This window comes from Ammodytes marinus (assembly GCF_949987685.1).
Source record: "Ammodytes marinus genome assembly, chromosome: 19".
In the NCBI taxonomy this organism is placed as follows: Eukaryota; Metazoa; Chordata; class Actinopteri; order Uranoscopiformes; family Ammodytidae; genus Ammodytes; species Ammodytes marinus.
The window spans coordinates 9,255,709-9,269,304 of NC_137223.1; the positions used below are offsets into that span (position 1 = coordinate 9,255,709).

The window sequence follows — 13,596 nt, forward strand, 5'->3', positions numbered from 1 at the left end:
CCAGAATGTGCCCTTTTAATTTTTTCGCCCCTGCCCTTCAAACAGTCTGAGTCCGCCACTGCAACATTGTCTTTAGGAAGAGTATCAGCATCACGTTTCCCATATCTGCACTTGACACGCACGCCCCCCTCTCTCCTCCACGCTCCTGGCACTTCACAGTAGCTCTTGCTTTTTGAGGACACCTCTTTTCCCGCATAAAAAGTCAGACCTCCGCACCGCAAACACCTCGTCTCCTCAGAGGAAAGTTCGGATTTTAACCGCGACCACATCAGGACCCGCTCCAACAAATGCTGGACTCCTGCGACGACAACCACACCATCTCCGCGTTCACCTCCAAACTGACACCCGCAGCTGACATATGTGTCGGGCTGGTCATCCTGTCCGTCGGTACGTGCATTTCAACTGCTCTCTGCACATTTTCACCTCACCTGAAAACATTTGAAAGACTCGCCGTGACAAACAGGTGGCCACATATTAATTAGAAAAAATTGTTATTTTTTCGGTTTAAACTGAGATAGAAATAATGCAAAACCTATATAGGCTATATATATAGGCTATATAGCCTATTTAAAGCGATTTCTTGAATTATTGTAGTGGAATTACTTCATCATTGCGAAATAATTCACAACTTATTTTCATTTAAGTAGGACTCAAAACGACTATAAAGCAGCAGGCAAACATCATCTCCACTCAAGGCTTAAATATCATTTAAATAGGATATGTTATTTTAATATGAAAGAAGGTTTAATCTGCACTTGCATTTATGCACATTAAAACAAACATTTGTTTCATAACAAGGTGTCCTTCAGGAGAAAATAGACATGTTACTTTTGCCTGCTCAATAGGCTACATGGCAACAAAACTCCTTCATAAAGTTATGCCATTCACCCCTGTACACTTCTACTATAGTATAAGCGTTTCATAAAGAACTACAGTACTAGTCTCCTGAGAAGAAGATCGTCTCACGGATACATTTTTGTTGAAGTTGGAGAAGGAGGTCAAGTGATGTTGTTGACAAAGTCCTTGTAAGCATGTCGGTTAGTGTCACAGACAAATGATGTTTTCCTGCTCTAAACGACATATGTTACTGTTAAATCTGGAGGACTCGTTGGGTTTTGGAGACCGGATTGTGGAAGTAATTTCCCTATCTTTCTGATGATTACCGCTGCAGGGATTGTCGGGGTTGAGCATCTTGAGGAGAAAAAGGGAAAAGCGGAGGATGAAGAAGAGGGAGAGAAGAAGAATGACAAATACACAAGGGCTCAGCAGAAATGCCAAAGATATTCATGCTCATCGTGTTGATTAGGTCCAATTTACAGGCCCGCTGTTTAAGTGACTGTGTACAGGGAGTTGAACTCCCAATCTCTGAAAACCAGTTTCAACCTTGTGTAGCTATGTCTCCTCTAAGAAAGCTGGGTTGATTTAATAACATGACTTAACTTTACCTGAACTGAACTGATTGTTCATTTCCATCATGTGTGTTGATGCAGAGCAGATCTAAAACATGCAGGGCGGCAGTCCACAGCACAATGCCTGATCATTTATTAGATGACCATACTGCAACACAAAGGCAGGTGCTGATCTCATTGAGCTATTAGTTTGGTGATTACAAAACTGGCTTTACGACATTGAGTAGACCATGGGCAGGACTGCATGAAAATGAAGAATTTTAAATTACTGTAAAAAATTTGTTCATCACAAGCGGGCGCTCTAACCACTACACCACGAGTGCCCCCCTGTGATGAATACATTTTTGTCTGTAATTTAAAATCCTTCATTCTCCCAGAGGCTCAGGCCACGCAGGGGATCCAGGTTCGGATCCGACCAGGGTCAGTTCTCTGCATATCTTCCCCTCTTTGCCCTATTTCATCTCTCCAAATGTGTCCGGTAAAGTAAAAATGCCAAAAAAGTATGTACTTTGTCTAGAAAACAAAGATTTGCCTGTTATTTATTTTCTCAAAGAATGATTTCTCCATATTTGACAAACTGATGTTAAAAGATGCTCTATTTTCCATTGACCTTAAAGAGGACCTATGATACTTTTCGACTTTTATGACCTATAAACGTTGTTATAATGATTTATAGTCATGTTTAACCATACTAGAGTATCAAATAATTATGTACATGCATTTCGACGTATTCCCTGCTGACCGTCTGGGGTGGCTATGCAGAGCACTAAAAACTATGGCAGCCGGTCGAGCCGAACTTGTTCAAATTTCCGGGTACTTTCTGTCACGCTCGTGTAGTTTCTGTCATGTTTCCATGTATGGTAATGCTGCTCAGGCAAGCTCCGGCTGCATGCCCCCACCTTCCTGAAAATTTCCCGCTGCTGGAAGGAAGGTAACCAATCACAACGGAGTGGGGTTTGCAGCAGGGGGGGGAGGGGCGGAGAAGCTCAAAGCAGTGTGTAGAGAGAGACTGCTGTGCTCGCTAGGGTAAGAGGAAGAGTGTCCCGAAAATCTACATAGTTTTTTGTGATGTGATTCGTGTCAGGTTGCTCTATAGCAGTTTTTAACAAGAAATTAAGACCAGAAAAGTAGTATAATAGGATCTCTTTAATGGCTTAGATGAAGATACCATTCAAACATTTTTAAAACTAATCACTTTTTGAGGGAAAAAAAGTGTCTGAAACTTTACACACTAAATCTATAGTGACCTTAGTATATTGTTTTTGTTTTCCTTGACCGTCATATTCTTTTGTATGTTGTTCCGGCATACTTTATTCTATATACTCTTAAACTGGTCGTCAGTGTAAACGAAGGAAACCCCAGGAGTAAAAAAAAAGGTTGATATAGTGATTTGAAGGCATAATTCTCACGTTGGTGCCCCTTTTTGAAATGGGTTTGTCAAAGGGTAGAATAGGCTGATTGTTAGGCCTACTGAGGGAGTGACACATTGTTGCTTTAATTTCCAATGCTCTGAAGGCTGTCCAAGTAATACAAACACCATTAGTGTTCAAGGCAAAACAGAACTACTGCATTGTAAGTCCCCGGAGTGAAAGGTGAAAGGTCTTTCATAGTTTAGATTGCATCTGTGATGCATGTGTGAATAGTGCTTTGTTGAGTGGTGGTTATCCTTGAAAAACACACTACAAGATATAATATACACAGTTAGTTTAGCAGAAATCAAGGTGATCTCTGTGAAACGAAAAATCAAGTTGGATTTGTAGAAATCTAGATTGTTAAACACAGTTCAACGCTCCAGATATTGTCCTCCATGTCATTGATTGTGTATCAAATAGAACAGAAAACTGATGTACAGTATATTTCTCCATGGAGTTTGCACAATAACTCATTTTTCTGGCCACTTAGAGCGGAGCAGCGAAAACAAGCCGTGAACACTGACATAGTGGCAGCTTTGAAAATGAAGTTCAATGTTCACATAGCTTTTATTTGCTGCTTTGAACTTGAACCAACTCACTATACTGAGCATGTGGTGAGCTGTGGGTTTATCATGTGTTTTGTTTTCCAAAGAGAACAGGTGCTTGAAAGAAACTGATATGAGCGGTAAAACAACTTACTAGAACATTGAAGTCCGTACAAAAAAACAGTCTGATTATTTGTGTGTTCATCCCTACAAGTTTCACAACTTTCACGATGCATGCCCTCGTTAAAAAAATAAAAATAAAAATTCCTTTCTTTGTCCTCTGTCTAGTTCTGGTCTCTGTTCTGGGCAATGGCCTGGTTCTGCTGGTCTGTTATCGCAGGAGGAAGAAGATGGCGAGCTCGGAGCTGCTGTGCGTCAACCTGGCCGTAGTGGACTTCCTGTCCTGCATCTGCCTCTACCCGCTCTCCATCCTGTCCTCCTTCAACCACGCGTGGCTGGGAGATCACACCACCTGCGTTTACTACGGCCTCGGCTGCTATATCTTCGGCCTGTGTGGCATGTTCACCATTGCAGCCATCAGCGTCGCCCGCTACTTGAAAACCTGCTACGGCGTGGCTTACGGTGGGGGCAGTTCCAATCAAATCAAATCAGTTTTATTTGTATAGCCCGATATCACAAATAGACATTTGCCTCAGTGGGCTTTACATTCCATACATTATAACACCTTGCCCTTTAGCCCAGCGACAGACAAAGAGCTTCCATTCTCAAAGACACTTCACATTGTGTATGTTCAATGGCCTATTGATCAATGTAATCCATCTTCAGAATGCCTAGGAGACAACACATATTCTTAATAAAAAAGACTGATCCACAAAGCCCCTGGTATTCAATACAGGATCCTTTCATATATAGTTCATCAATGAGGAACCCAGGCAGAATCAAATCAAATCAAATCAGTTTTATTTGTATAGCCCAAAATCACAAACACATTTGTCTCAGTGGGCTTTACATTTCATACAATATGATATATGATACAATATGATACAATATGACACCCTGCCCTTACACCCTTAGCTCGGCTGAGAAAAAACTCCCAGTAAAAACCCTTTACCGGGAATAAAAAATTGAAGAAAGTGCTTCCGCTTTTTAGCCCAGCGACACTCACACAATGGGTTTATTATGTTATGGTCAAAATGGCATGGAGGAGTGTTTCCTATATGTGCCACTTGAATGTGGAGGTCAACCTTTTTGTCATGCTCTTTCATCCTTCTGACAGATGACATCAGAGAGCAATGCTGTTTCCTGCTAAAAAGAGAATTATAAGTGAATGGTGGAAGGTTAAATTGGTTCCGCACAATTAAATGTATAGGAAGTCCCTACAATTATTGCATCAAATCCAACCATTTTCACACACACACACACACACACACACACAAACACACACACACACACACACACACACACACACACACACACACACACACACACAAAGGTGAGACAAGGATGAAAGCAGATGGATGGGTTAATGATAGCTTTTTAAAGAAATTATGTTGTGGAAAATGAACATATCCCCTTCTTGCTGAGATGAGAGCATTGATACAAATCTCATATCCGATACAAAATCTGCCTATACCAGCACCTCTAAAGCTCCCTAATTAACAAGTTTAATTTGTGGTTCCACAGGAATCCTAGTTGTAGTAGACTTGACTAGAAATAGTCAAGAAATAGTCCAGAGAATAATCCACTGCAACAACAAATTTTCATATTACCACTTTCTCTATACAAACAAATACATAATCTTAACAACCTACAAAAAGCAACGGACATGAACTTATTTTCATTAACATTTGGACAGAGCCATATGCTTGCTGCTACACCCTATTTTCCGTCTTGGTGCTAAGCTAAGCTAATCAGCTACTAGTTGTTGCTTCATATGATGAAAGTGGAATCAATCTTTTCACCTAGAATGTGATTAAAATAACTCTTGAACTATTTACTTAAAGCAGTGAAGTTGTATGGGGTACTTTGGCATATTTGATATGTAAACTTATGGAAATGGGGATCAGTGCAGTCACTATAAGGGGTTGTCGCTGTGGCAGAATTCAGCATTGTACTATTGCAGAGGGGGCCAGTAGATTAAAGGAATACTTCACCCATACGGAACCAGCGTTCTATCATTATAAAATAACTATTATAATTTATTGAATTAGGTTTTTCTTCCCTCAGTCTTCCCTTAGTCTTCCCTTGGCCCAGCTGTCCTGTTAATCCTAACCCTTACTGTGATGTCACAAGAAGGAAACTGTAGGGTTAGACACTGAGACCATAAAACACTCTTTCTGCCTTTTCTCAGGCTAAGATGATCCGATTTTTTTTTTTTTGCACATTTATACTAAATAGGATCTCCGAGTTCAATACACCTTCATATTCCAACCGGTGAAGTAGACCTTTAACGTTTAAAAATAAATAAATATTAAAAGATTTTATTTTGCCATTTTTATGCTTTTATTAGACAGTTTGGAGGGACAGGTGAAATGTGGCAGAGAGGGGAATGACATGCAGAGAACGAGCCAAAACCTGTGGTCTGGTGCTTCTGAGGAATGAGCCTCTATGGGCAGGCACTCTAACTACTAAACTACAAGCCCCCAGAACATACCTAAAACCTGAATATCTGTTCAATTGAACGCTAAACTGCGATTTCTTTCCACAGCTTTAGTTTGCTGCCAGACAGTTGTTTATTTTTTGTATCAATTCGCCAATCAGCTGCTAGACTCAGAGCTATTGCGGATTATTCCAGACACACAAGAAAACTAAAATAAACTGCTGTCTGGCGGCAAACTAAAGCTGTTGAAAAAATATCAGTTAAGCACACAAGTGAACGGATATTTAGGTTTTAGGTTAGCATACAGTATGTGTGGAGAAAAAAACGTTTTTCTTCTGGCCCCCTCTGCAACAGTATAGCCTACAATGTTGACTTCTGACTTCTGCTACAGCGACATCTCCCCTTAAAGGTTCAGTAAGCGCAATGGTCAGTTTAGCTAACGTCCTGTCAGTGACTGCAGTTAGCAGTCCCCTCCCTCGTCCCACGTCACCACCGCACCGCGGTCTTCCAGAAGCGAGTTATTTAGCATCATCTCAGATCCGTAAGTGTGATAAAACATGATAAAAACCATCAAAACAGACATTGGGAAGGATTTATACCTGCTCCGCTATTGTAGGTGCATACACATTCACCCATCTGTGCTCTGCACATGCACCGTCAGTTAGACGGGTGCTGGTTTGTAGCGTTCTCTCTTCTGATTGGTTATCAGTAGCAGGATCCCCGAAAAGTTTATTTGCCGATTACATGCAGAGCGGGTGACTGAGAGATCGGCTTTATGAAACGCGCACTCTATGATCACAGTATGAATAAAGAGCGATTTAACACTTAACATAAATAAATCGCTTACTTCACCTTTAAACTCCTTATTGTGACTGCACTGATCGCCATCTCCATAAGTTAACTATGCCTAAGTACCTCATACAACCCAACTTCAAAAATACTGAACTATCCCTTTAGGCACTAAGGCTGCTGAGACATGGATTGTGGTATGAGTCTATGATGTGATGCCCTGCACTGTACTGCTGCTGACTTACAAGTTTCTCCTTCCTCTTCCAAGCTGTGTGGCTGGAGAGAGCCAACATCGGGATAGCGTGCGTTGCCATGTGGTTCGTGGCTACGGTGTGGTCTAGCCTCCCTCTGATTGGCTGGGGCGAGTACGTCCCTGAGCCCTACGGACTGTCCTGCACCGTGGCCTGGAGGGGCTATTACACCTCAACCAAGGACGCAATCTACGTCATCTGCTCCTTCGCTATCTTCACTCTTATCCCTGTCGTCCTGATCGCGGTGTCCCAGTATAAGATCCTCTACAATATGTCACGATTCTCTGACTTGCTGTCTGCAAGAGGCATCCAAAACAACCTGCGACACGCTGAAAGGCGACTCTCCATGGTGAGCCATCAAAGTTTGAAAATGATGAGTACTACATTTAGTGCACGACTGAATGGATATTTTAGGTACCCTTTTATATATGTGGCTAAAAAACGGTTTTCGGCTGGCCCCCTCTGCATCAGTACTTCTGCTGCACTGACGTCTCACACACATTCGTACATCCAACACTTCTGACATTATTCATGACATTTCCTTCTTTGCTTCCGAAAATAGACTTTATTTTTAGGCACTTGAACATGTGACCGACGCTGTCATTCTTCTAAGAGTCTTCATTCAGATGACTTTTAGAGAATAACTGGCAGCAAAACTTGACCACCTGAGCACTGCTTTTGTTTGACAGTCTCCTAGGAAACATGCTCTTTGTGACTTCACTCCTATCTCACAAGTGTGTCTCATGAGACACTTTTCATTAAAGGTGGAGTGACCATTTATTCATCATGCGACACACACTCAGGTATGATCAACCTGTGGTGGGCCTCCCTGGGCTGAAGGTGTATTATGATGATGGTTGAAACACCCAATGAAGCCAGGCTTTGTTCTGGTTGAAACATCACTATGTGGTCATCACGAAAGTCATCCCAGCAAAGAAGACACCTTCTACACCACTCAAGACAAGTGCTGTGCAAAGCCGTTCGTGATTGTAACTCCTAGTTCTATAAAGCGAATGGGAAAAAAATGACTTTTATTGACTACTTGACAGTCTCCTAGGAAACATGCTCTTTGTGACTTCACCCCTCTCACCAGTGTGTCTTGTAAGAAAGTATTCATTAAAGGTGGAGTCAGCGATTTTTGAAATGCATGTTGAAATTTTTTTTTTTTGTCAAAATCTGTCAATATCTCTTCAGGATCCCCTACCTGTGTTTGCGCTAAAAAAGAAGAAGCTGGTGTTAATACAAAGCCTGGGCTCTTTAAACTGGCATGGAAAAAAAGTATTTGTAAACAAAGGGGGCCTAGCGTAGATAGCAACATGCCTGATTACAGAGCCCAGGCCTTGTATTAACACCAGATTGCTCTTTCATCTTACACACAGTCAGACAGGTAGCGGTTTGAAAGGAGATAGTGACTGACACAAAGGGATTTTAATAAGTGTTTCAGTGTTCTAAATGCCTGCAATATGTCACATCCTCTTCCAGATGTTTTTCTGCATCAGCCTTGGTTTTGTGATCGCCTGGGCCCCGTACGCCATCGTGTCCTTCCTCTACATTTTCAAGAAGGAGCATCGCTACATGGCTCCCGCAGGCTTCGTTTTCCCCGCCCTCTTTGCCAAAAGCTCCCACGTCTACAACCCCTTCATCTACTTCTACTTCAACAAGACCTTCAAGCAGGAGCTACTCATTCTTTGGCCCAAGCTCAAGGGAACTCGAGTGGGCGCCCACATGGACCTCCTGGCTCCGTACCCCATCCACATTCAGCTCCAGGAGAGAGACTGCATCCAAAAGAGGAGACTTGCTTTGTCTCAGGACAGAACTCGCAGCAAGAACGTAGTCAAAACCCCGCTCAGCGGCAGCAACCGGGTCAGAGGCAGGCCAGGGTTGGTCGCATGGGGGTCCACCTCCAGGAATGGCCCCATCTTTCTAGACAATAAACCTGCCAATGACCTGCCTGACAGCATATGAATTATGTTAGTCAGATCTATGATTTACTGTTTCACTGATGTAGTAGTAGTAGTAGAATTTTTATTTTCGGTCCATGACCACAAAGACACAATAAAAAAAAACAAGATCAATCATTTACTTTTAAAAGTAACAATGACCGAAAAAGGGTATAGGACGAAGCCGAGGCTTATTATGCCTACCCTCTTTACATATTGTTATATTTTAAATATATAATGTATTACTATTAATATAATATAATATGATACAATGTAAAATAACATAAATATATTATAAATATAACATACATATAATATAATATAATAAATAATAAAATATAATTCAACATAATATAATATAATACAATACTATGAAATATAATATACTATAATATAATACAAAACAATGCAATGTAATATACCATAACATAATACAATATAATACAATACAATATTTAAAAAAAAGCAAAAACAAAGCAATAACCTGAAAATGTAAAACAATGCAACACAATATAGATTTACATGTCTCTCAGAAATGAATCAGGGTCCACATTTTTTAAATAACTGATCTTTTAAACAATTCAGTTACCGTCTGGATTGGGTGCATCTCGGGGACATCGTTGCAGCAAAGTTTAATTTGCAACCTGCCTCCTGTTAAATCCATAGGATGTGGGCGTGTAACTCAATGTGAACAATAAGTAGCAGGTGAACAGCAGCGCTTGTCTATGACTTGTCAATTCTGTGTCACATTCTGTGTTAAACATGCAAACAAACTGTGAAAATCTTAAATAACTGTACTGTGTAGGTGAGCTAGACAGCGTTTTCAAGTCACGCCTTCGGAAATAATCACTATTATGATCATGGCAAATACAATCACGACCACGGACAACATATTGTGATCGTTATGTATCGCGATTCACGATAAAATCTTGTATCCTCGCATCCCTGTTCTAGGGTTCTGGTATTCAGCGTGTTGGGTCACTGGTGTCGCTTAAAGGCTGAGTGCAATAGAGCCATCATTAATGTGACAGTGTGTTTTCAGACACGCTAGCAGTGTCGCCGTATGAGTGGAGGTGGAGGAATGTCTGTATCACGTTGGTCCAGATGCAGTTTTAGTCAATTATTGTGCATTGATACATTAGTATTATTATTAGTGAAGGGCACAGTGAGTGTGATTTACTATGTTTAATTTGAAATAAATGTATGACATTTTGCATTTGTAGGTTTAATGTAATGTGATTTAACTTTATTTGAACAGGGACAATGTATAAAAAAAACATAAACCTTGTTTAGGGCGACAGAGAGATGTAAGCCCAGTTTACACTGGGCATCAAAAGTATTCTCCGACACTAAATGCTATACATTAAAATGAAAAATAAAACAATTTATATTGTAATAGGAGAGCTATCTAATTGTTAGTTTTTGAAGTTATGGTTTTCAAGTTGGTTTGTTTTGAACTGTTTTTTAAGCATACATTACGAATAGAATGAAATAAGCATTTCCAGTTCTGTGCTGCCTTAAATTTAAGTCAGTAGGTTTGTTATGTAGGAGTTTTGTAAATTAGAACAAGTGTTGGTATTTGCTTTGTATTTTGGGTTTGGGAAAAACGGCAGAGTGAGCCCTCACGAATAGAGGATCATCGCGTCAAATCTCCGGTCTTTGCTCGGACTTTCTTTGGTCACAGTTTATGCAGACACGTCAGAAGGAAGAGCATAGAGATGAATGCTGTCGAGTATTTCGGTTAAATCGCCGTGCCTTGGAGACTATTTGTCTGTGAGTAGTGTTTGTGTGGTTAAGTCTAGCTTATTCATATATTCATGTAAAGTTAGCTACTTATTGTATGTTTGTTTACTGTGGCTAATGTGGATTGGTTAGCTAGCAGCCTGCAACAGTATTGTGTTGTTAGCTAGCTCTCCTTTATTTTACATTTGTTAGCTAAGCTTTGTGTATTATTCATGTCATACTTACCGTCTATACTTACTGTGTATTGTACTTAATGTTTGTATGGATCTGTTGATGTCTGTATATTGATTAATGTTTTTATGTATGTTACAGTTTTACAAATTGATAAAGCGACCGGTGGAGATACACTGAAGGAAAAAGAAAAGCAAGCCTTGGTTCTTCATTTCAATAGCTGGCTGTCAAGCCGTGCTCCAGGATACGCGCTGCCAGGGCAGTACAAGTTCTGTTAATTCTTTGTTCGATGTCTAATATTTATTGTTTAACAGTTGTATGATGGATTATACTGTTAAAATTAAATTAAATCAATTCTCCAAATGATATTACATTTTCCCCCCTATATTTTCCTGTATTAAAGCTGGGATGGAGGATTTGGGGAGAAAATGGCAGTTGGGATAGAGATTCCAATTCAAATACCTCGACCGCTCCACTTGTTCTCTTTGGTCCCTCCCGTATGGTCCCTTCCTGACACGCTCTACACCAACAAAGTCGTGCCAAAGTGAATGGACAGTCCCACCAGCCAATAAGAACAGAGAATCGGAGCCTCGCTCTGATTGGTCAAAGTGTACAGCTCATGTTAACTTTGACCGATCAGAAATCATATACCCCAGCTTAAATAGGAAGTTTATTGTGGTCCATAATGTTCATATGAAGCTATAAGATCTGTTGTTACAATTGCCCCCACACACTGTTACAATTGCCTCAGCACCAGGGGGCAATTGTAACGTTTGACTTGCAATTTCTATTTTGATATTGTGGTTCTAACATTGCCTGTAAAAGAAAATTATTAATGTTCACAAGTAGAGTACAGATACCAATTCTCTAATTAAAGAAAATTATCAAAATAGTTCAAGAGGTTTTTGAGTAATGACACTAAAACCAAAAAGTGTCACAATTGCCTAGCCTGGCTCCGCCCGCCCACCTACTTCCGCCCCAAATTTAATTTTCCCTTCAGTAGTTAATTGGCAAACGTTCACTCAATTGGAGGCGGGTGTCTGTCGAAGTTTAAAACTATTGGATCTGCCCAGTGCCACTCTGGATTAGCCAACCAATCGCATCACGTTTGGTCGACACGTGTGTCATGAGCCGGCTTTTGATGGTGCGTTCCAGTTGGACAGGGAACTCGGAAATTTCCGACTTCACTACATATTGTAGTCTATGAATCTACCGGTACCTGGCAACAGTAACTTGTTAGAGCCTATCGTTTAGATATTTGGACGAGAAAGGTTTTAGGCGTCCATACTTTCGCGAGCAGATGCACTGGAACACAGACAGGTCGGAACTACCAAGTCGGAAATCTCCTTCTTCCGAGTATAAAGGAACGCAGCATTCAACTGAAACTGGAGCGCGACTTCGACGTCATCGTTCTCAGCCACTCGCTCTGTTTGCTGATTGGACGACTGTAGATTCTCCGGCGAAAGCTGGGAAATGCACTGTACACCCAGACTGACTACTGAAGGGAAAATTAAATTTGGCCGGAAGTAGGCGGGACGGGCGGAGCCAGGCTACTGTTTCCCCTTATTCTAGCGACTTTATAAACACCAAAACGAGTTGTTCACATTATTAGACTGGCCAAAATTCAATGTGCCGCTACCATAGTCTTTGACAGCTGACAGCCAGCTACGGAAAAAATTAAGGAAGTTTTCCTTCATGTTGAGGTGATAGCTGACTATTATCGTCTCGTCGGAAATGACCTACACTTGAATGAGGACCGGATCTTGAACACTCAAAAAATGTATAAACATTTTAAACGGATTATGCAAACTGGAAATTTTCAATTTTTCTAACTTGGCATCTAATTGCACTTTTCCACTATGGGTACGGACATACTCTTAATCCGCTTTTTTAAAATACCACTCGATGTAGCTGTTTGTCATAGCGACGCCACATGAAAGCAGCGCCTCTTTCGCATTCGTCGGCTACCAAAGAGAGGAACGTCTGCACCTCATTAGCTAACCACAACATGTTTTTTCGGTTTGCCATATTCTTGCTCCAGAGGGCACATCATCATCATTTAGGCCTATTGAATGGAGGGGCAACTTAGGGCACTCAATCATTTTTGTTCACGTGTAAAGGGCAGCCAATAAGGCACTTTCTCTCGTTTTCACCACCATAGAGGGCACTTTAGCAAAAAAAATTCAACCATGGGGGCACCAGACGGTCAGAAGGGCACTATCTGGGCACTAGAAGGGCACCAGATGGGCAGAAGGGCACTATAAGGGTACTCATTAAGGCACGTCATCAAATTTTCTTGTTCTAGAGGGCACATCATCATAATTTATTGTATGAAGGGGCACCCTAGAGGGCACACAATCATGTTTTGCACGTGAAAAGGGCAGCCATTAAGGCCTTTCCTCTCGTTTTCACCACTCTTGAGGGAACTTTAGCTTTTTCAACCATTGAGCCATGAGGGGGGCGGCCCTGCCCGCCCCTGAGTCCGCCACAGTGTGTGTGTGTGTGTGTGTGTGGAATAGGCCCCTGATCTGTGTCAATGACAGTGTGAAGAAGAAGCAGTCGTAGAAGTTTAGTATTTTTTTCTTTTGTTTGCTTCCTAAAAAAAATTTATTGTATATTATTTTTTTATTTTTTCAGCTGTGATGCACTTTTTGTAGACTTCACTTATTGTCCAGAATTTGAAGTATTTATTTGTGTGTCTGTTTTAGCTGAAAGGGAATTTCTATGCTTCTAATGCTTTTAGTGCTTTGTGTTCTGATGAAGCAGCCCTAAAAAC

The 13,596-nt window shown here is 41.0% G+C and overlaps 1 protein-coding gene across 1 annotated transcript; it reads left to right on the forward strand.

Annotated features, from left to right (window-relative positions):
* Positions 1–287: 287 nt before the first annotated feature.
* Positions 288–8,931, forward strand: opn8c (opsin 8, group member c; the record flags this gene model as incomplete). Its single annotated transcript, XM_080048245.1, has 4 exons — positions 288–387; positions 3,655–3,948; positions 6,984–7,315; positions 8,449–8,931. The coding sequence occupies 4 exons, from the start codon at positions 288–290 to the stop codon at positions 8,929–8,931; spliced, it is 1,209 nt and encodes a 402-aa protein (XP_079904371.1).
* Positions 8,932–13,596: the final 4,665 nt, after the last annotated feature.